The sequence below is a fragment of the Carassius gibelio genome, chromosome A18 (genome assembly GCF_023724105.1).
Source record: "Carassius gibelio isolate Cgi1373 ecotype wild population from Czech Republic chromosome A18, carGib1.2-hapl.c, whole genome shotgun sequence".
Classification (NCBI taxonomy): domain Eukaryota; kingdom Metazoa; phylum Chordata; class Actinopteri; order Cypriniformes; family Cyprinidae; genus Carassius; species Carassius gibelio.
The window spans coordinates 3,104,048-3,127,800 of NC_068388.1; the positions used below are offsets into that span (position 1 = coordinate 3,104,048).

The 23,753-nt window shown below is 34.4% G+C and overlaps 1 protein-coding gene and 1 long non-coding RNA gene across 5 annotated transcripts in view; one reads left to right on the forward strand and one right to left on the reverse strand.

Moving 5' to 3' along the window:
- Positions 1 to 214: 214 nt before the first annotated feature.
- LOC127934234 (uncharacterized) lies at positions 215 to 2,759 on the reverse strand. Of its 2 annotated transcripts, XR_008147730.1 has the most exons (4): positions 2,504 to 2,759; positions 1,728 to 1,827; positions 1,402 to 1,562; positions 215 to 1,014 (listed from the first exon to the last, which is right to left on the reverse strand). It is a non-coding gene; the product is annotated as an uncharacterized LOC127934234 (long non-coding RNA). The 2 variants fall into 2 exon arrangements; XR_008147729.1 differs by lacking the exon at positions 1,402 to 1,562.
- A 3,933-nt stretch (positions 2,760 to 6,692) lies between these two features.
- Positions 6,693 to 23,753, forward strand: part of LOC127934210 (sucrase-isomaltase, intestinal-like) — a 45,440-nt gene continuing 28,379 nt past the window's right edge. For 2 of the 3 annotated variants that reach the window (XM_052531440.1, XM_052531441.1), the window contains exons 1-21: positions 6,693 to 6,810; positions 7,270 to 7,393; positions 9,120 to 9,211; positions 9,291 to 9,411; positions 9,962 to 10,071; positions 10,158 to 10,312; positions 11,590 to 11,761; positions 12,564 to 12,663; positions 12,871 to 12,983; positions 13,396 to 13,521; positions 14,316 to 14,447; positions 14,619 to 14,735; positions 16,177 to 16,290; positions 16,854 to 16,938; positions 17,052 to 17,169; positions 18,022 to 18,193; positions 18,843 to 18,959; positions 19,400 to 19,554; positions 19,930 to 20,014; positions 21,879 to 21,935; positions 23,277 to 23,401. In XM_052531440.1, coding sequence (XP_052387400.1) covers positions 7,270 to 7,393; positions 9,120 to 9,211; positions 9,291 to 9,411; positions 9,962 to 10,071; positions 10,158 to 10,312; positions 11,590 to 11,761; positions 12,564 to 12,663; positions 12,871 to 12,983; positions 13,396 to 13,521; positions 14,316 to 14,447; positions 14,619 to 14,735; positions 16,177 to 16,290; positions 16,854 to 16,938; positions 17,052 to 17,169; positions 18,022 to 18,193; positions 18,843 to 18,959; positions 19,400 to 19,554; positions 19,930 to 20,014; positions 21,879 to 21,935; positions 23,277 to 23,401 — 2,390 coding nt within the window. In that variant the 5' untranslated portion in view covers positions 6,693 to 6,810. The remainder of the gene's footprint in view (positions 6,811 to 7,269; positions 7,394 to 9,119; positions 9,212 to 9,290; positions 9,412 to 9,961; positions 10,072 to 10,157; positions 10,313 to 11,589; positions 11,762 to 12,563; positions 12,664 to 12,870; positions 12,984 to 13,395; positions 13,522 to 14,315; positions 14,448 to 14,618; positions 14,736 to 16,176; positions 16,291 to 16,853; positions 16,939 to 17,051; positions 17,170 to 18,021; positions 18,194 to 18,842; positions 18,960 to 19,399; positions 19,555 to 19,929; positions 20,015 to 21,878; positions 21,936 to 23,276; positions 23,402 to 23,753) is intronic. The other variant, XM_052531439.1, reaches the window with a different exon arrangement.

The following is a 23,753-nucleotide window of genomic DNA, read 5'->3' on the forward strand; positions in this document are numbered from 1 at the left end:
CCAAAGACAAATATATTTACTAATCAAATGACGTGCTTCTAAAATTTACATTGTATATTACATTGTGTTTTAAAGTTAAAATTGTTCACATTTGTGTTTCTGTGATTTACCATTCTCTACCATTTGAACCCTAGGAATAAAAACAGAAATTATAAATTAATGAATGAATGAATGAATGAACAAATAAATACATAAAGCATAATAAACATGCATATTTTTGTAAGGATCTTCCATTATTTATTGATATGTCAAACTCATTTAAAGTCAACATGCCCAAATTACTACACTGCATCCTCTGTCACCAAGCTCGTTTTTGCCACCATAAAGAATAAAAAGGCAGTTATGTTGTAAACATTAACTATTTTCAGTATGCAAATGAAAATGCTTTTATTAAAAAACAAAACAGTAAATACAGTATGTCTTTCAGAGAACACTGGAAAAAGATCAATTTTATTAAAAAAATTAAATTGACCAAAATGTTATACAACACAATGTAAATGTTTCAAACTCACAAAAAAACACCATGAAGACATGCATGTCAAGTGTGCAATATCATCTATAAAACTCAATCAGCACAGCATCAAATAAACACTGATTGTCTGAACAATGGAAGACAGAGAAAGTGTTCAGGAAAACAAACACCTGCTAGCTTTGACAATAACATCATGAATTCACTTCATGACTGGAGCTAGGGGATGACTGTGTATGAATATCTCCTTTACTAAAACTCTTAATTAAAGTCTAAAAAGTTCACTGTATGAAGCTTGAAAAAGAGAACAAAATGCTTTATCAATACGAAAAACACTATTTTTAACTATTGTTTTCATCACTGGTTCTGTAATGTATTCATTATGAGCTTATAAATAAAACAAAGTTACATCTTCTGCAAAAATCAAACCACTGCAAAGTCTAATCACTGATCCAGGGACCATATCTGTGTGTGTGGGGGATAAAGAGTTAACGAGGTGAGTCCTTGTGCATGATGGAGAACTGCAGTGTTATCCTCAAACAATCCTGTAAAACAGAAATATTACATTACATTCAACTTATACATTACACTGTGTTTTGTTTAGACCATAAAAGCAGCCTCTGTAAAGATGCTGTAAAATTAAATGTTAAATGAATCCATTATTGAAAGCAAGTAATTAATAACAAGCTATAGTCATATGAATTCTTTTGATAGTGTCAGATGAGACCGTCCTGGGGCTTGTACAATATCATACAAGTGTTAAACTGGATTATTAAGACTGTGATGTGTTTAGTACAGTATGTGAAATATTGATAATTAGATATTAAAAATCTCTTTAAACACATAAGTGTCCCATAAGGCAGTGGCTCCCAATCCTGGTCCTGGAGAACCCCAACACTGCACATTTGAGATGTCTCCCTGATCAAACACACCTGATTCAACTCATCAGCTCATCAGTGAAGACTCCAAGGCAGATAAGAGAGACACCAAAACCGTGCAGTGCTGGGGTTCTCCAGGACCAGGATTGGGAAACACAGTCATCAGGTCATGAAAAGTTCGACACACACTCGTGGTCATCATGCTCACTCGAACACTAGGCCAAATACAGGAAAGACTTCAAATAAGTAATCAAGTGGTCAAGTGAAAAGATGGCAAGTGTGGGTATTTGGACAGTGCAACAGTTTAAGAAACAACAAATGCTGTACAAATTATAACAGCAGGAATTTTTGATAAAAGAGACAAACTATCACAGACTTACTGCTGCAAATATCTGCCTCCGCAGCTTTCTGTCTTCTCCATTTCTGAAGGAATCCCTCTCCAGAAACACCACTGGGCTGACTGCCTTTACGTCTTTTCAGCTAAAAATATAAATAATAAAAAAGGGGAGAGAAAATAAAATTGAATTATATACAGAATGTTAATAATGATCTGTGAGCAAAATATTTATATATATATATATATATATATATATATATATATATATATATATATATATATATATATATATAAACTGATATGAATGAACTGCTAGATGGAAAAATACATGTTTTATTATTTATTTTTAATTTGATTTTTTTTTTTTTTTTGGATTCACATTAAAAGGTATTAAAAGCATGGTACAGAACACATGATTACTGTGATATCTGTCATATAAAAGCACATAAAAACACTAACATTACAGTGATACAAACATAGCTGGTTTGGTGATTATTGTATTGTTGTATTGATTATTAATATATCATAGTAAAACTACAGTTACAGTTACTAATGTCCCATTTACTGTGTTTTAACTTCACATTTCATTTATTACTATTGTGTCGTGATTACCATGATTTTACTACAAATACAACTTACATCATTGATCCTGAAATTAATAATAATATAAAACGGATCGAAGGTCTATGGCACGTCACGTGACAGCCGCGGATGACCGATATAATACAGCGATTAAACATATGGCACTAATCTGATTAATAAAGAAGACAGAATACATTTGATAAAAGGCATTAAAAGAGCGTATATACGACTACTCACCCAAACTGTGGAACTGATAGCAAGTATCGCGCGATGTGTGCTGAATGAGACTTCTTGAACGTGATTTCATAGCGATAAACATCTCATGTCCTCGTGTCGAATTCTGACGCCAAAAGTTTCCCACTGAAAGCAATGAAGGTCGTAGTGCTTCGATAGTCGACGCCGAGAGGCACATTTGGCGTCATAAAAGTGACGCTAGGGGCGCTTGACCATGCTTCGGTTTTTGACGCCTTTGGAGTGAGAATGGGTTGTTATTATAAAGAATAAAAATTGCAAATAGTTATTATTATTATTATTATTATTATTATTATTATATTGATGCTGTTGTTGTTATATTGTTTTAAAATATTAAATGAGGTCCAGGCATGAATACTCTGACATGAATAATATTTGTGTTTTTTAAACAGCGTAATGAAACTTGTACGGTAAGTCATCTGGCATTTAGGTAGTATGTATAGTATATAGAGTAGTGTTTAATGAATGTGTGTGTGTTTGTGTGTGTGTGTGTGGCCGAGGTCTAATGCTGTAAATATTTCATAATAGGCTTTGCAACATCTACCTGCGCTTGCAGATATGATTAACCTTGAATCCACACTATAGAAGAGACAAGGACCCTTTTTTATTTTTCTTATTTTTTTGTCTAATTAGGTACACCAGAGGTGCACAGACAATAAATTAAACCTATATATAAACAATTCATGAATCTAAATATCAAATTTGGCAGAATCATAAGTGAATGGAAACCAAGTAACTGATGTCTTAAAGACACAGCAGCAATTGAAAGAAAGAAGGAAAAAAGAAAGAAAGGGCCAATAATTGTCATGCAAAGAGGTTGAATGTGGTTATGAAAAACTCAATTATTATTATCACTTATAATGATGATAATTTCGCCCTGATAAACCTTGGTCTTCATTATAAATGGACCTCAGGTAAATTACATTTATGAAATGGTGTTATGGAACTGGGTAATCATAAAGGTCATTTGTTAATCTGTAAGTCAATAGCTTGGAGCAGCTATCAGTGGTGCACATGTGCCAATCAGTCTAAAAAGAGACTCAACTGCTGTGTGTCACTTTTCTTAAATGACAAACACTCAGTGCCACCTACATTTCAGTGTAAAACAGTGATTTATGTGTGTGCAGGGGAAACTAATACATGTCAGAACATCAACGCCAAATCTAAACACTAAATAATTGATTAATGATTCTAGACAAACATTTGAAGAAAAAGAGACTTTCGATTACTTCCTGGAGTGCTGAGAGCACTGTGTGTGTGTGTGTGTGTGTGTGTGTGTGTGTGTGTGTGTGTGTGTGTGAGGGCTGGATTGTATCTCTGTTTTGTGAGACTAGTAAGGAGATAATTAGCTGTCAGAGTGTATTACTGCTCTCAGCTGGAGCTGATAAACACAGGAGAAGAGCTCTCACCTTACACAACCATACTCTATTTTCATACTGTGAATACACACAGGATCCAGAATTAACACTGCCAAGTGCCAAATATGAGTAAAATGTTGTGTTTACATGTAAATAAAACATCAACAGTTGGCTGGAAACTGTTTTATGTTTGAAAGTCCAGTGTAAGAACCAGATATAGAAGTTAACAAACGTAGATGCTTCCCAGCTTACAGGGAATGTTCTTAGATCTTTGGTTAACGTTCTGGCAGGGTTAAAGTTTTTTTTTTGTTTTTTTTTTACAGTAATGTTGCTGAATGTAATGTAAAATGTAATGCCAAAGATCACACTAGAGTTATGTGGCTTTTGATAACGTTAAAATGTTACCACAAAAACACGACGACTTCTGCCCAACGCAGCCTCCATCTGAGAGACATCCAACCTGATAATTATTAAACCCCTAATCTACCAGATTACTTTATTTCTATCATAAACAACTGTCACAGCTGCTCTGTGAGTGTGATCAGTGTGAAGAACTGGAGAATCATTAAAGGAAAGAGTCCAAGATCAAACCTTGGAAGGTGGCTTGCATGTGATGTTATTGCATTATATTACACATGTTATACTTTTATACATGCTCGCATTATTGTTCTATCATGAGCTGATAAGGAAGGTTTTATGTGTCCATGCATGTATAATTAAGATTAAGGGCTGATATGAACATGTCGGTCAAGTTTTCGTCAGAAAAACCTAGAATAATTTGGACAGGAATCCTGTTGGAAATTGTATTTATTTATTTATTGATTTATTTATTCATTTATTTCTCTCTATGTATGTTTATATATTTCTTCTATTCAGGGTTAATATCTTCTCATCTCCCATTATTCTTCACTTCAGTCTCCGCTCTCAATAGAGTTTGGCTGGGTTTTTGAATTTAGCTGGAGCTCTCTGTTTCACTTTTGTTCCACATCCATTTTCCCACAGCCGGCTCCAAATCTACTGTATTCTCTCACATGTTGGACCTGCAGCTCCAATCCAATTCTCGTACCTGAAAGTAGAACTGGCAATTCAATCCTGAGGTATTGATTCCTTGAGTTGAGGACCGGCTCTCAGCTGTGATAGCTTCTCATGTTGCTGAAACCTGATATGGCCATCAAAGCTTGACTGTACAGGCACATCTGGAGAAATTGCTATGCTGGCCCATTTGTGGCACGTTGTGCTAGCCCTAGAGAAAGCATGATGCTGTCAGCACCAGCTCTGTGGTATCATCAGTTCAGACGAATCCTGTCATACAGTGCTTTTCTGTAGCACTGATAACCTCAGATATTAACCTTTCAGAGTAAACAAGAGGATATGAACTTGGCAACTAGATTGAATTCTCAATGAAACATCTAAGAAACAGCATAGAGTCCATCGGCAATCCACCTGCACTGAAAAAATATTATTTTTGTCCTTCGTATTTTTGTCTTCCCTTATGAAACAAAAATATATTGTAATATGTAATATATTAGGCATATATTCTTATATATATTTATTTTTTCCAATATATTGCAATATATTGAAAGCGGCAATCATTTGTATATTTTGCAATATATTATATAATATATTTATTATCAATATATTATTAAATGTATCCAAATATATAAAATATTAGAAAATAAAAAGGAAAAATAATATATTAAAATATATCACAATATATTTTAATAAATATATTGGTAAATATATTTTCCCTTCTTAAGGGTTATATCTTCAAGTACAAATGTCATGCACATTCACAAATCAAGAAGCATTTACTTCAGAAGCAAATTTGCCAAAGATAACATAAGAATGTATCAAAACTTGAACTTGAACTTGAAAAATGAAGTGACTTTATGCTAAAAACAAGAAAAAATATCTGCAAATGGGGTCAGAAAAATTAAACCCTTTAAATTAAGAAATATACATTACGTGAATTACTTTTCTCATACCTCTTTCACTTTTAAATAGATAGATAGGTTAGGTGTTAGGTATTATGTTGGTTATTAACTGATTAATATAAATATCTAAATACAAGTCTAATTTAGTTTGGCACCCATTTATACACTTATTGTTTATTGTTTCTGTGTATGTGTTTTAGCAGTTTGTCAAAAAAAAAAAAAAAAAAAACATGCCTAAAGATTGAACACACCTTAAAAAGGCATTTTTTTGTCCCTCACTCACCCATCCTTTCGGGTCAAAGGTCAATCCTCAGATCGTAAAACAATCAAACTTTATAAAGTCTTAAAGAGGCTCATAAATGGCACATGTAATTGCATCATTTAAATGTACTTATTAGTCTGCGAATCATTTTATGTCTCTAAGCTCTTATTCAACACATCACTGAAAGGAAATCACACATTTCCAGCTCTGAACATCTCATGAAACCAGTTTTGTCTAATTGCTTCTTTGAATCATTTCATGCAATATTTTTGGAACAGAAAACATCTCCAGCAGCTAAATTATTTTTATTCAACACAGACGTGGAGCTAAAGACAATTGCTCTGTTATTTGACAGCTAAATCCCACGCGGAGGATTGTAAAATGTTCCGATAAACAATGCAATGATAAAGTAGCCAGTAATATCATTTCAGTTGCATAAGATCAAATGCTTTGTCATGCCTTACATAGACAAACAGCACATCTGGATCAGCCATTGTCTGTGAATGATTCCTGAATGGACACTTGTCTCAAGGAGCGCTGCTTCTTTGGTAAACCATGATGGGACATAAATTCTGGTTGTAAAGGTGTAAAACACAAACACACCCACTCAGGACTTTAATTTCATTGCTACTGTACATACGGAAAACAGACGGTTGAGCTCTGATCCTCTTTACTGTGCTTTGACTTCAACCTGCACACAGGACTGAAAAAAAAAAAAAAAAAACAACTACAGTGAAGGTAGGACAAATACAATTTGAAATAAATAAATGGTATGTTTTTTATTTTTATTTTTATTTTATATATATATATATATATATATATATATATATATATATATATATATATATATATATAAAAATAAATATATATATATATATATATATATATATATATATATATATATATATATATATATATATATATATATATATATATATATTGTTTCTGTGTATGTGTTTTTGCAGTTTGTCAAAATGAATCAGTGAATGCTTTTTGTACCTTTTTTTCTGAGTGTTCAGAAAAGGTTAACTCAGTGACAGTAAAATAAACTATGGCAAAGGTGAAAAATGTTTTAAACATTAATGTGCATTTCAAACACAGACTCAAGGGCATACTCATACTCAATACTCAAATGGATGTACTATGTATGTCAAAAATGTGCAGGGAGATGAATTACAAGATGTGTGTGTTGATCAGATGGCAAAGCAGCGCTTCTCCGGGCTGGAAGTGTCCCTGATGGTGTTGTTTGCTCTGGTAATGGTGGTGGCCGTTGCAATGGTTGTTTTAGTGGCCACTGGGGAGCCAGGGACGATCAAACATGGTAGGTGATCAGACACCAGTAATTACTCTAATAACAGCTACACACACTCATACAGAGGCACAAACACACAGAAATATTTTTTTTTTATTTTTTTTAATATTGTTTTATTTAGAGGTAAAAAAAAAAATAAATAATCTAAAATAGAAGAATAGAAAAGTACTTTTGTAAATATATTTATAACTTAGCATTTTTGTAATTTTCCAGTACAAATACCTAAACATTCTTAAATAAAGATACATTTACGAAAGAAACAAAATGGCTTGAGATATTAAGTGTTTTCTGAAAAATGTGTTGAACATTATTCGAGTTTTTGCTTAAAAATATAGTATTTATACTTAAATCACCTGGAGTGTTTATACAAGAGCATTTTAGTTTTTAGTAAAATATAATTTTATATTATTTTTTAGTTATTAAATTATTAAATGATTGATATATTTTAAATAATAATACTACTTTTAATTAGCAAAGATGCACTGAAATAATTAAAAAGTGATAAAAGTGACACTGAAGACTGAAATGTTGTTGTTTTTTTTAAGTATTTGGGGTAAGAAAAATAATCTTGTTTACCGTTTGCATTTAGAATTGTTCAGATATTTCTTCTTGTTTTAAAAATAATTTTTAGAAAACAAGACTTAATATATCGCGTCATCTTGCTTTTCAAGTAAATATATATTGATATAAGAAGGAAAACAAGATTTTAATGAATAATAAATACTAAATAAGTAATATATATATATATATATATATATATATATATATATATATATATATATATATATATATATATATACAGTATATAATAATTACAGTATAGAAGTTCTTTAGAAGTCAAAAATAACATCATCTACTAACATTAAAGAAGTAAAAAAATAACCTTATCTTCAATTAATTGTGATTTTATGACAACTGAAAACTTCCTGTTTGATATCAATATTTACATGAGTGTGATTTCAATATGTTAAGCAGTAGTAGGCATAACCTATCTAATGTTTAACAGAGTTCTATAACAGAATAGCAGTTCAACAAAGAAGTTCTTTAGAAGGCGAAAATAGCATCATATACAGTACTCATATATATATATATAGCCTAGGACAGCTGGTTTGCGTGGGGCGAGTCTGTTTGGTCTGAGATAGCCTTGTTTTAGGGGTGCAGGATACTGATGGAGATCAGGTTACAAAGCAAACCAACATATTTCTAGAAAACATCACATATAGCATGCTTTTTGGAGAAATGTTGTAGTGTTTGATTTATGATTGTGGCCAATGATTACAGATTACCTTCTGTCTGATTATGAACTATGCACGTTTGAAGAACTCTTGCAATGAGCTAGTGTAGTGATTGTACAACAGTTAAGGAATGGTTGAGGTTAAGTTAAGTAATGTGTTAAATACATTACTCTTAAATAAATCACATGTAGTTGCCAGGCAATTTGTAATAGTAATAAATAATTATTAATACTTTAATTTGGTTAGGATGTATAAACTTGATCAAAATTGACACTAAAAAACTTGTCGAACACACACAAAAAAAAAAAAAAAAAAATCTTTAGGTTTTTTTGTTCATCAAATATTCCAGCAATATGATTTCCACGAAATATGAAGCAACACAACTGTTTTTAATTGACCACAAACTTAATTGTAATGGTTTGGAACTGCTTAAAAAAATATATGTTAAACTGTATAAAAATGGTAATTTGCTATATTTGTCCAATTGTCCCCATCTTCAGATTCCGGATCTGATCCAGACATTGTACCAGAATGTCCCAGCATTCCAGAGGGAGAGAGAGTGGACTGTTTCCCGGATGCTGGAGCTTCCCGGGTAAACTGTAGTGGATATGGCATACCATACAACTCCGAACATGCTTTGCTAAATCGTCATACTATATGTGTCATCACAGCAAAAATGTTTGGAAAGAGCTTGCTGCTGGAGCCCCCTGAATGAGACTAATGTGCCCTGGTGCTTCTTCTCTAAAAACCACGGCTACAGCGTGGTCAGCGAAAGCAAGCCAGACAGTACACGTGAGTTCAGCCTGAACCGAGATGATGGCATAATAAAACATTATGATACGTATCATTGGCTTTTAGATAAGGCTTTGTATTACCTCTTTTGTCATGAGCCAGTTATTCAGAGATTATTTTAAAGTTGGAAGTGGATCGCCATGAGATATCACCATTGTACCCTTTACCAAGGTTATATCAGTGGAACCATCTCTTTTCATGATGCTATTATACGGGGAAATGGTTTGAAACAAACCCTACTGACCCAGGTTTTGTGGCAAAAAAAAAAAAAAAAAAAAAAAAATTATTTAATGAAATATTTCGAGCCATGTCTGTTTACTATTAGTGCTCATAATAACTTCTCATACAACTTGTAAATGTTTGTACAACTAACATAAATGATGTCTCAAATCGTTTGGATAGTTGTTTGCTTTCAAGTTTCTATGATTATTTCTTTGTTTTTACTTAGTAAATCCCATCGACACTGAAGATGTAAATGTGTAATTGACCATGTAGCAAGTAGAGCAAACAGTTCACCAAGATCTTATTGAAAATGTTTGTTTTGCTACAGATATTGAGGCTAAGCTGACAAGAATGGATGCTCCATCTCTATTTGGAGCTGATATTAAAGATTTGACCTTCTACGCTGAAATGCAGACAGAAAACCGTCTTCGATTTAAGGTCTGTTTACAAATTGACGCAAATATCTGAGATGATGTATCAGTGTAAACACGTCTATAACACTGTGCAATGTTCTTTGTTAAAAGATCACTGATGCCAGTAAAGCCAGGTTTGAGGTTCCTCACGAGCATGTGCAATCGCTTTCTGACACTCCCAACGGTCCCCTAAAATATAGATTGGAGCTGATCCAGAAACCCTTTGGGCTGAAAGTTTGGAGAAGAACATCTCCTGAAAAACTCCTGTGAGTGGGGAGCTTTTCCTCTTTTCTCTTCCTCTTCCTCACACAGATCATATGTTGTCTCTTTGTGAACTCAGTGCAATGCTAACAATGCAGCACAAGTGTTTTTTTGACTAAATGAAGAGCAATCATATTGACAGAAATTATAGGCATGAATAGAATGAGGGAATCCTGCGAGGTCTGAACGAAGCCTGAAGCAATGCAAACAAGCTTTTTGTAAAGCAGCTGGTCTTTGTCTCTCAGTCTGAGATGGAAATTGCATTTTTTTTTCTCTCTCTCTTTTTTATTTTTACTTTTGTTATTGTCTGCCGTCATTTGTGTGTTTTTGTGCACTTTAAAAAAAATTACAGGCAGGTTAAGAGAAAGTCCTGATTCCTAGTTCTTAGCTTTGTTCGAGCTGAATTTGATCATTTTTAAGTCACAGTGATTGTCAGGCCTGCTTCATGCATGTTGCATCTGTGTTACATAAGAAATGTATATTCATTTCAGTGACCCTTTTAAATAAATATTAAATGAATCAGAGCGACACTGGATATTGGGTGCATGTACATTACACAAATTATTTAATGAAGATCAACAATATTATGTCAACAGAGCTCATCAAAATACTATTTGCAACATTTTAATTAAATCACTAAATTAGAATTTTTAACTTGCAACAATTTTATAAAAAGTACTCTGATTTACTTTTTGGAGTGCTTACTAATTAAAAATGACTACTTACTCATTGTTTTAACAGAAAAGTATGTAAACTTTACAAGGTCACGTCTGTTTGTGAATTTGCAAAGCAATCAATGATTCATCTTTCATCTGATAAAAAGTCTTAAAAGCCTAATAATGATGTGTTTAAATCATAGGAATGCATGTATGTCAGTATGGATTTATATTTCAGAAGTAGTGTATGTTCATTATATGCTCATTATTATTATCAGTATGATGTTATTTTTTAAAAGTCCTAGTAAAGTTTTAAATAAGAAGATGCACGTCACAGAATGATTCTTAGCTATCAGTGTAGGCTTTGAGAATGGGAAGTTGTTTTCTTGGTTACAGAAGATTATCTTTAGATGACCCATCTATCAGTATTTGTCATTTACTCTGCTGTTTTCATGTGGTTTGGTTGTGCAATTTCATGCACCCCTTTCACCCCTCTGTATTTGAAGACATACTTGAAGGGTGAATCTATTGATCAGTGCATATGTTCATGACAGGTTCCATGACATTCACTCACAAACTGAACTGTTAGTAAAACTACACCATCTCTTCTTCTCTTGTTCTATCAGGTTTGACACAACCATGGGGCCACTGGTTTTTGCTGATCAGTACCTTCAGCTCTCGGCTAAACTCCCATCTCACAATATCTATGGACTTGGAGAGCATGTCCATCAGACCTTCCGCCATGACACCAACTGGAGGACCTGGCCTATCTTCACAAGAGCTGCTTTTCCCAATGGAGTGAGTCATAACATTCAGATTTTCACTATCCCAAACCAGTATGACTTGTTTGCTTCAGTGGAATACAAGGTTTAGGCAGGTTTTTGAAGAATTTTCTGGACCAATCTGTAGAACTGAGAGTGTCAAGCTTCAAAAAAAAAAAAAAAAAAAAATTCCTAACGCACCATAAAAGTAGTTAATTTTACTCATGCACCATATTCCAAATCTTGAAAAGTAATTTGACTGAAATTAAAGTCATTATTCACAGAGAACTGCTGCAGCTGGATAATTGAGTTAGTGAATTCAACTCAAGAACTGGTTCAGCTTGATTCATGAATAATTTAGAACAACATTACTATTTCTCTGAGAAGATCTAGTGTCAATATTAAGATTTACAGTCAATAACAACTTAATGAATTATGTAAGAAAACTTGAAATATCACATGAGTCATATAGAATGGAACTTTTTATAATACTTTCATGGTGATTTTTTTGTTGTTGTTTTGGAGCACAGCTACCCCCGTTATTTTATTTTATTTTTTAATAATTGATTACAGAAACATAATTTTTGGTGAACTTTTCTTTTAACGAGCTGTTTCTAATTGATTTGACTCATAGACATTACTTATATATAAATTTTTTATTGACCAAATACCTCTTTCTATACCTAACATTTTTTACATAGCAGTACTTGTGGGGTCACTTTCTGTGTAGAATTATCCTGGAATTTGTATATTAATATCACGAGTCATACATTTCTTAATAAACTGATTAAAAGGTAGAAATTTGCCATTACAAACCTTAATGTATTTTCCTACCCCAGGGCACACATAACCTGTATGGCCATTACCCCTATTTCACATGTCTGGAAGATACGAGCGGCCAAACCTTTGGAGTTTTCCTCATGAACAGCAATGCTATGGGTAAACAGATCTCTCTTGAGTAGATTTATTGTGTCATTTGTTTTGGTTTTTTCGCTTTGCTGTGGGCTGAAATCATAATCTTTAATAACATGATTTGTGATGTCTGTGCACATGAGTTTGGAATAGCTGTTTTTGTTAAAGCTTAGCATATTAGACCAATGTAAGTTGTTTTTGGCTGTTTTTTTTTTTTTTCATGTCTGTGTGCAGAGGTGACAATCCAGCCTGCTCCGGCCATAACTTTCCGGACTATTGGAGGGGTTCTGGACTTCTACATCCTGGTTGGAGAAACACCGGAGGCAGTGGTGGATGAGTTCACGAAGGTGGGTGTTGCAGGAGGATAGAAATTGAAACACCAGTGACACTTGTGTGCAAATCTGTAAATACCTTGGAAATGGTCTGATACAGCATGGTGTACAGTATTCATGCTAAGACACAATGAAACTTGTACATGGACAAAAATGAATAGGTTAAATTGCTCATCTTTCTGGTAATTTCATCACTTTCCAATCAGAATATATATTTTATGCATTACGCAAATGTTATGTATTGATATATATTTCTGGAAATAAAATAAAAAAATACTAGAATTTATTATTCTTCATCAATGCTAATTAACATTAGCTATTGCCGAAGGTTGAAGTAAAATCATATAGCCCCGAATGAGGCTCCCAGAGTAGCCTGAGGGAGTCCTGTGATGTTCAGCGTGTTCAACATTGCTTTATGTGCTTCCAGCTGATTGGCAGACCTTTCATCCCTCCATACTGGTCTCTGGGCTTCCAGCTCTCTCGCTGGGACTACGGCAGCTTGGAGGAGGTGAAGAAAGTCGTGGAGAGAAATCGACAGGCCGGCATTCCGTATGTAAGTGCCAGGAACAGAAGGAGGGATCTCGCTTTGTTCTACAAAACTTGATTCCACCCAGTACTTCAAAGCTGCAGGCGAGAGCATGCAACAAAGCCTGAATAATGTCTCCACATATGTGCATTTACCTATACATGCAGTTAGAAGCATTTAGCACCTTATGTTGGGACTCTAATTGCCGAAAGATGGACTGAAGCTCAATGTTTGATGTAATTTGAACAAAGAGGGCATTAGCATGTCAGGATATTGCATCTCCGCCTGATTAGCATTACAAAATTACTGGCAGGAGAATCTCACCATCTGCTGATGGTTGATGGAAGTCAAATCTTCCAGAATAAAATCTAAATAGCCAACAATGTATCTAGCATGCAAAAGAGGCATTAGCCATTATAAAAGCTGAAGGTGCTGACTCTAAAGGACGAGATTGCAATATCAAAGTGAAATATATGAACATTAACAACCCGTTTACACTTAAAAATAAAGGTTCCAAAAGAGGGTTTTCATCGCAATCCAATAGAAGAACCGTTTTTGGTTCCTCAAAGAACCTTTCAGGAAATAGTTCTTGAAGAATAATTATCTTAAAGAACACTTTTTATTTTTAGTTTGTGCAATGGAATGTTAAAGGTTCTTCATGGAACCATCAAATGCCGATTTAAAGAACCTTTTTGTGTAAGAGTGGAGCTTCCAAAATTATACTTTAAAGTGAGACAGGATTCAATGAGAGGAAACTTTGATTTCATGTCGATTTTACCAGGACTGAAAGCTGAATCAGCATTTTTATTTTTTTGTTACAGGATGTCCATTATACTGATATTGACTACATGGAGAACAACAAGATCTTCACCTATGATACGGATAAATTTGCAGGGCTGCCTCAGTTTGCTGACTACATGCATGATAAAGGGCAGAAATACATTGTAATACTGGTGAGCCATTGAGATTGCGGTTTCATTTATGCTAAGGTCCAGAGATTTTTAGGCTGGCAAGTTAATTCTGAGTTTTGAATGAGTTTCGAGTCATACATTTCGGCCCTTTGCCAAAATTTATTTTGTGGAGTTGACCACCTTAAAATGTTTTCTTCTTGGTACTGTTGGTAGGATCCTGCCGTATCCACAGGTCAAAGGATAAACGGACCCTATGAGGCACTTGAGAGAGGACATGCGGCTAAGGTTTGGGTCACTGAACCAGATGGGGTAACACCTCTACTGGGAGAGGTAATATCCTCCAAAGATCCATTAATGAGCATGGCATTATGTTGGTTATTTGTTACTAGGGTTTGGAATTGAGAACTGGTGATTTTTTCATTTTTAAAAATGACTGAACTAAATGATTTACATGCATTTGGTTTTAATTTATAATTTAATTTAATTTATTTTTGTTGAACACCCAAATCTTTACAGAGATGTAGACAGATAACATACTGTATTGCAATACATTGTCCTTGCTCGCTGAAATACACAGAGTGAAAATGGCTTGATCTGGGAATGAATGACTAATTTATTTTTGTAAAAAAATAACAAATAATAATAATAAATAATATGAAAACTTCTGGAACGATGATGCAAAAAATTCAGCTTTGCATTACAGGAATAAATTACATTTTCAAATATATTTAAACAGAAAACAGTTATTTTAATTTCGAATATTATTTCACAGTATTACACATTTTATTATATTTCTGATTAATTAAATGATGGAGAATTGGTACTCTGTAATATATAAAGTATAAATAGTTATTTAGAGATGGAGAATTGGTGCTATTTGCTCAAAAGAACTGAAAGACTGGAGTCCTTAAGTTGAATTAGAATCAGAGCCAAAATCATTACATTTCTTACAATTCCCATCCACCTTTTTAAACATTAAACGTTATTAATTACCCAGTTCTACTTTGGGAGACGATTAAGTTATATTAACACATTTATTTTAGGAAATAATGATGTGCTGTGTAAACATATGTTAAATAGAATATGTATTTAGAATGAAGGAGAATAAGTTAAGAGACGTCAAATAAGGAATGACTGAAAGAAGAACATCTGGATTTGACATGTGACTTACCATGAGAAAGACCATTAATTTACCTACTGTGACCTTGAGTTAGATCATATACTGTACCGTATCAGTCACCCCTCAGGGCAATGAGGCACATATCACATGGCAATAATATCACTTTTGATTATTTAGCTGATTAAGCATAGGCAGATGCTAATTGCTTTTTTTAAATGGTTTTATTTCAGGTCATTGTTTGCATTGATTTGGCATTAGAGTTTAATATCACGCTTTCATGCAGCTCAGAGCCATGCGAGATGAAAAACAGAAATGAACTCAAGAGGGAATGGAAATGCCAGTGGCTTAAAAACTAAAAGACATACATTAAAGGAAACATGTAGACTGGCCGTTATGTTGCAGTGCTAAATGTCATCAGTGACAAATTGTGATGTTATTCAATTAATCCCTTGAAACATGGGCATTTTCCCAAAATAACCAAAAGAAATAACTAATATTTTAAATCTAGATAGATAGACAGACAGACAGACAGATAGATTGATAGATAGATATTTGTATTTATTATTTTTTTCACTTTTTATTATATTTTATTTTATATATCATATTATATTTTTGTATTATTTTTCATTCATTCATTCTATTGTGTCACAGGTCTGGCCAGGGGAAACCGTGTTTCCTGACTACACTAACCAGGATTGCATTGATTGGTGGGTTGATGAAATTTCGCGTTTCCACAAGGAAGTCAAGCATGATGCTCTCTGGATTGTAAGTAATCCACAGATACCATTACCCGTGAGCAAATATTGAACCTAATCGTTTTATGACTTGGTGAAGAGGTCACGAAAGGTCATGAAAACTATTCAAATATAGTCTCCAAATATATGTCCCTGAATCTATATGTATTAACGATATTCAAACACAGCAAAGCTCTATAAACATCTGGTGTAAAATACAATATAAACCACAAAAGCTTTTAAGTCAACATGGAATCAATAATCAACCTCGCTTACAATCAATCTCCTATTAAATTTGATTAAATTAATTTGTATAGCGCTTTCACAGTACATACAGAATTGTTCCAAAGCTGCAACTGTGTCGAAGAAGAAACTTATTTTACACCATCCAATCAATTCCTGATTGATTAAATCAAGTCCCGCCCTACCATTTTTCTTGATGAATATTCTGATTACATTATAAAAAGTATATAATGGTTGCAAATGCCAGTACATGTTGACTTTAAAGCTTCCCTAAATGGTTTTGCTTTAAGCTTGAGCCAATTAGCCGCTTGTATTAGGGAGTACTGAACTAACTGCTGTTTTATTTCTAAGGACATGAATGAGGTGGCCAATTTCGTGAAAGGAGGCATCAAAGGCTGCGCTGATAACAAACTCAACTATCCTCCATTCACCCCACGTGAGTCTCAAATGCATCTACATCTAGATTTATTTATAGCAGATGGATATCAGCTAAGTGTTTCCTCTGCATCTGTATACATACAGCCTCTACATTCCCATTCAACTCTGCAGGTATCCTTGATGATCTGATGTACAGTAAGACCTTATGCATGGATGCTAAACACAAATGGGGGGACCACTATGATGTCCACAGTCTCTATGGGTACTCTATGGTCCTGGCCACTGACAAGTAAGTGTTGATTTTTCAACACTCTGTATGCAGAATATTTATGATTCTGCTTTTTTCGAAATGATAAATGAAGATGGAAAGTCAGTGGATAGTCATATGTTAACATGCTCATATATATATATATATATATATATATATATATATATATATATATATATATATATATATATATATATATATATATATATATATATATATATATATATATATATATATATATATATATAATTATATATGTATATATATATGTATATATATATATATATATATATATATACATATATATATATATATATATATATATATATATATATATATATATATATATATATATATATATATAATTTGAATGCAAAAATAAATAATTTTCATACCTAGTGAATGCAGTACATGATTAGGAAAGACGTTAACAACAAAAAAAAATTCTGAAATGATGAATTTGCTGATTGTGAAACAGTACACGACAGGTGTAAGTCAGAGCAGTGGTGCCTCAAGCAGCATCACCCTTGACTTAATGTTTTATTAACGTATGGCAAATATTTTCATATAGCATTTTGTTCTAGTCAAAGGGGGGTAAAGAACGTTCAGTTGCATCATGCTCGTTCCTTTTTTCCCTCTTTTTATTTTCAACAGCATATCTGTTTTACTCATCTTGTAATTTCTGCATCATTGATTTGTTCCACTCTTGTTCCTCTTCGCCCCCTCTCTATTCAGCTGAACTGCCACATTTAACTCCTGCCTGTGTGGTTGTGCTTTCATAGGCCACCCAACGGCGTTGTGTCTTTTCAGTACCATTGTTTTATTGTGGTGCCAACACTCCCAATGCATCTAATATTGTGTTTCTGATTCCAGGGCATCAAAAGCAGTTTTTGGGACAAGCCGTTCCATGGTCTTTACCCGCTCCTCCTTCCCTGGGGTGGGTAAATACTCTGGGCACTGGTTGGGCGACAACAGCGCCAGCTGGAATGACATTAAGTGGGCGATACCCGGCATGCTGGAGTTTAACCTCTTCGGAATCCCTTACGTAAGTGGTTTGACTCCAGACAAAGCATCTTTTTCAACATGGGTAATTGATGGTAGATACCAGTCTGTCTTCATAACACAACAGCCCCACTGAGAGACATGAAGAGCATTCGGAGAAAGCTTGTGGTTTTGATTAAGTTTCCATGAAATGCAATGAGAAATTAAAAGGGCATTCAGACTCTGTGTTCAGGTTGAATTGAGTTAACATTGACTGGCTGACTCAATAGTCAGATCCAATGAATTTATCATGGGACGGATGATGTAAAAATGTATTGCTGTACAATATTACCTGATCACCAAGCTTGTTGTGATTTGTATTTTGAGTATGGGTTACCATTCTTGGCAAATGTCACGACTTTCAATAAAAAATAATAAAGAAAATAGAAAAGAAGCTTTAGAATTTTTTATGCTTTTAATTGCAGAATGCAGACGTTGGTATTTTGGTAAATATGAGCACAATATGAGATCTCTTCTGATACTCCAGGGAGAAATTTGTCAGACTACTGTCTTTTTCATATATAAAATACTGGAGTCTCTGCTTAATCTTCATTTGATTTCCTTGCTTATTGCCTTGAAAACTGTTGAGATAATAAAGAGCAATTTTGTCCCTCCTATGGAGAGACACTAAATCTCACTATGTTATTTTGCAGATCGGTGCGGATATCTGTGGGTTCTTTGACAACTCGACGGAGGAGCTTTGCACTCGTTGGATGCAAGTGGGCGCATTCTACCCCTTCAGCCGTAACCACAACGCAAAAGGTTTTGCAGTACGTACTGCCAATTAAATACTCATAAACATTCAGTCTCAAAGTGTACGAAGCGTCGTCCTCTTAAAACATCTGTGCTACGTGTTTCTAGCCCAACGGCAAGGCTCTGATTTACAAAGAGTCCTCTCTCTTTAAATGCTATTTGTAGAAGATTTATTTCTCTAATCATTATTGTGAGATTGGCATGAGAGAAGCAATCAGATCTCCGGAGTGAGAGTTTGAGAGGGCAAATGAGGATGAATGGAAAATTATATTCTTGGTGAAATTAGATGAATAAGATTTGACCTTTTAGTGAGAGAGTAATCATTCCACGGCAGTCTCCACGACCGATGGCTCTCCGCCATGATGAACATATTATCAGTATCCACACAGTAAAATCCATTTCTGTCTTTGCTCTTCAGCTTACTCCCCCTGACTGGTTTTATGTCCCTTTCTAACAGGACCAGGACCCTGCAGCATACGGCTTTGACTCTCTCTTGGTGAACACCTCAAGGCATTACCTGAATATCAGATACACGCTCTTGCCGTACCTCTACACTTTGTTCTACAAGGCCCATGTTAACGGAGAGACTGTAGTGCGTCCCTTAATGCACGAGTGAGTTCGGAAGCACATGCAGTGCAACAGTTTCAGCCTCAACAAACGGTTCTGTTTATGTTTATAAACTTCATTGATGTAGTGTTATTTTAAATAGTAAAATTGGTTTACAATATTAGTTATTTTACTATATTTAGTATTAAATATGGTCTTGATGAATATAAGATACTTCTTTCAAAAAAATTTGAATGTAATGTAATCTAATCAAACATTTTTTACAGACTTTTATTGTTTTGTCATGTTTTATTTTGGGTTGTATTGACATGTTTTTTTGTGTTGTTTTGACATGTTTTCTTGTTTTGCCATGTTTAGAATTCTGTATTAACCAATCAGCATTCAGGAACTGCTTTATAAGAATTGTTTCCTGCTCTGTAGGTTCTATTCTGACAGTGAAACGTGGGCAGTACACAAGCAGTTCATGTGGGGATCGTATCTACTCATTACACCTGTGCTGGATCCTGTGAGTGAACACACACACACGCACACACATGCGCACACACGCACACACACACACACACACACACACACACTGTTGTATGACTTCCTGTGGGCCCATGTGGATGACCTCCTCTGGGACAAATGTGAGGAAGATGGGACTTTTTCCTCACTTTTTTTCATTTCCATCGCTTTTTCTCTCTTTCTAATGAGATCGTCGACCTCATTATGAAGAAATTAGAACTGAATATAGATTGCGGCCATGTGAAAATGGGTGATGAATTGTTTGAAGAGTCTAATGTGGCTTCATGCATTTTATCAAGAATGTGACTGATTCAGACTCCTCAAGTTCAAAGAGTTTCCCATGAGAACATGGCAAAAGGCCCGTTTTGAGAAAGTTTGATGCACATACATCAAGAGACGCCTGTGTTGGGTTTATTCAAATCTTCAATCAGCTGCAAAATCCATATGCATCAGCTGCATGAAATATTATGATGGTATGTGGTATGAAAAAAAGTTGTTAGGTGCTAGAACAAGTTGCAAGGAAGAAAAACTGCTGTTGTTTTTCATCTCGCAAGCATTAATTTACTGACACCCGACATCTAACTTGCAAATCAGTTGAACTTTGATCTTCTCAACAAGGGTTTTGACTAGGGAAATCTTTTCCCACCTTCATTTTTTTTTTGGTCATATTAGCCATCTTTTTAAGTGTTCAAATGTCCTAGCTCATCTTCACTCTCATTTAAAGAGTATGTTGGTGCTCTGCTTTTAATTCCCTCCAAAAAAATAAAAATAAAAAATGTCTTGTCTTTGTCGGGCCCAAAGGATGACTTTTAACTTTCTATTCATCAAAGAATCATGACTGCAAATAATAATAATAATAATAATAATAATAATAATAATAATAATAATAATAATAATAATAATAATAATAATAATGTCATGGTTTCCACAAAAATATTAGGTAGCACAAATGTTTTCAACACCGATTATAATAATGAATGGTTCTTGAGCAGCAAATCAGCATGTTAGAATAATTTTTGAAGGATGACACTGAAGACTGGAATAATGATGCTGAAAATTCAGCTTTGATCACAGAAATAAATTACATTTTAAAATATATTAAAAGAGAAAGAGATATTTAAAATTATATTCATATTTTACAATGTTACTGTTTTAATGTACTTTTGAGCATAAGTGACTTCTTTCAAAAACATCAAAATCGACAGTAGAATAGGTATGTATGTACAGTTTGTAGCATTTATTTATTTACTTACTTTTATTTTATTTCAATTTGTTTTTAATAGTTACCCCTAGGATTAAGTTAAAACAGAACAAAAGAAACACACATGTACCTTTCACTAAGTAATGTATTTATTTACCACTGGCTGTTTATATTGCTATCTGTTTCTATTTACAATGGCTTCAAACTTGGCTCACGCAGTCAGATTTTAGAGTCATAGCTATCAGTTGTTTTTGTTTTGTTTTTAAACACACAAACACACACACACACACACACTATTGCTATCTTAAAGTCACTCATGGCTGGGTTTTCGGTGCACAGTGCTTTCAGCTTGATATGAATATCATACTTGAGTGCCACCATCTGAAGTGTACAGTGGGTTTTCCCTCCGGCACAGGGATGAATAATCTTTTCTTTTGGTTTGTTTGCTGCTTCACTTTGTTTCAACTTCTTACTCTCCGATATCTTGCTCATATTTTTTCTGAAGCTTGAAAAACCATGAAAGGAGGACCATACCTCTCCGAAAAATCTGTGATGTACTGCCCAGTAGTTTAATGAATAATACTCACATCAAAATAATAATGTCTGTCATTATGGTCAGCTGATTTTCTTTTCTTTTTCTTTTTTTCTTTTTTTTTTTTTTTAGGGTGTTGAATTTGTGGAGGCCTATATTCCAGATGCCATCTGGTATAACTTTGAGACGGTAAGACCTTCCTCTCGCACTGCAAACCAATCTATAAATAATGGCAGGATGTTAATTTTGGGGTGAACTATTCGTTTCAAATCTTGAAACCACTGACTGCTTGTTGCTCTGGTGAGTCAGAGGCCTCTCTAGAGTCTTGTTAGTGCTCTAAGAGCCAGATTAACTAGCACCAATCAGATCACTGATAGGATCGGTCCCTTGCATCGGTGTTTTGCACGTCTCAGAACGGGTCGATTACAGAAGCTGTGATTGGCAAAGCGGGTCTTGAGGGACCCTGGCAGAGCGAGACAGAGTATGATGGAGAGGAGAAACACAGAGAACCTGATTGGATCTGAAATGACTTATGGAAAGAACGGAGACTCAATGTCTGTCTCGTCGTCTTGACATTGACCTAGTCAGACAGTCAGAGAGAGGGGTGAGGGGTCTTGAGCTCGAGACAGGTAATGCAGGCGGTGTGAGGTGAACAACATGCTGAAAGTAAGTGTATGTTGAGCTAGTTTCTGCTGAAATTTATAGTGACTACTTATTGTAATTACTGTAAAATCAATAATTAATATGGGATCTCTGTCAAGCAGTGTAAGAAGCTTTCAGAAAATCCTTGTCTGTGAAAATGGTGGTGAATACCAAGTTATTTGACTAAGTTATATGACTTCCCCAAGGGGCCTTTCCACAAGGGGAAGTCGTGGCCTAGTGGTTGGAGAGTTTGACTCCTAACCCGAAGGTTGTGGGTTTGAGTCTCGGGCCGGCAATAACACGATTTAGGTGCCCTTGAGCAAGGCACCAAACCTCCAACTGCTCCCGGGTGCCGCAGCATAAATGGCTGCCCACTGCTCCGGGTGTGTGTTCACGGTTTGTGTGTGTTCAATGCTGTGTGTGTGTGCACTTTGGATGGGTTAAATGCAGAGCACAAAGTATGAGTACGGGTCACCATACTTTCACAAACCCCAGATTCGGAAACCTTGATGTAATGTTTAATGCACTTCATGTTGTCAAGAATAACAATTGGAATTGTCAATTTGTCCATTTTTTGTCCCCTCCCATTATATAATCAAATACATAAAGGATATATTCATAAGTTGGTAGCACTTTATTTTACAGTCCTGTTCCTCATGTACATACTATGTACGTATTATAGTAATTACAATAACTATGTAATAACTAAGTACTAACCCTAACCCTAACCCTACCCCATGTAGTTACCTTGTGTTACCAGAACTTTCTTAGATAAATACACTGTAAGTACACTATAAGTACATGTTAGTACACGTACTGTAAAATAAGGTGCAACCCATAAGTTATATACATATATATTTACATTGTGATTTTTGTTTTGATTTATAGGGGGTAAAGATTACAGAACGCAAAGCAATAATTAACATGCACCTGCCAGCTGATAAAATTGGTTTACACCTGAGAGGCGGAGGCATTCTGCCCATACAAAGACCAAACATCACAACTACATACAGGTAATGGGGGGACACTCAAAAACATATTTGAAAATGACTACAAAGCTTATTTTAAATTATTGCAATGTCACTAAACTCTATCTATGAAAATACAGCCAGTCCACTGTCAGGGAGTCCTGTAGCCCGCCCACTTACATTAAAGACATCTTAATGTCAAACAAAAACATATCTGCTGCTTTTCAGAGATTGCATTATAGTGTTTTGAACATTTGGTATTCTTTGAATTACCAAAGTATAAGAATATGACAACCATTCAGTACTTGATTCACAGCATCACTAATGGTTAATACTGCAAAGTGAGTTTATAATACTGAGAAAGTATTTCAAATATTTAATATAAAATATTTAAATA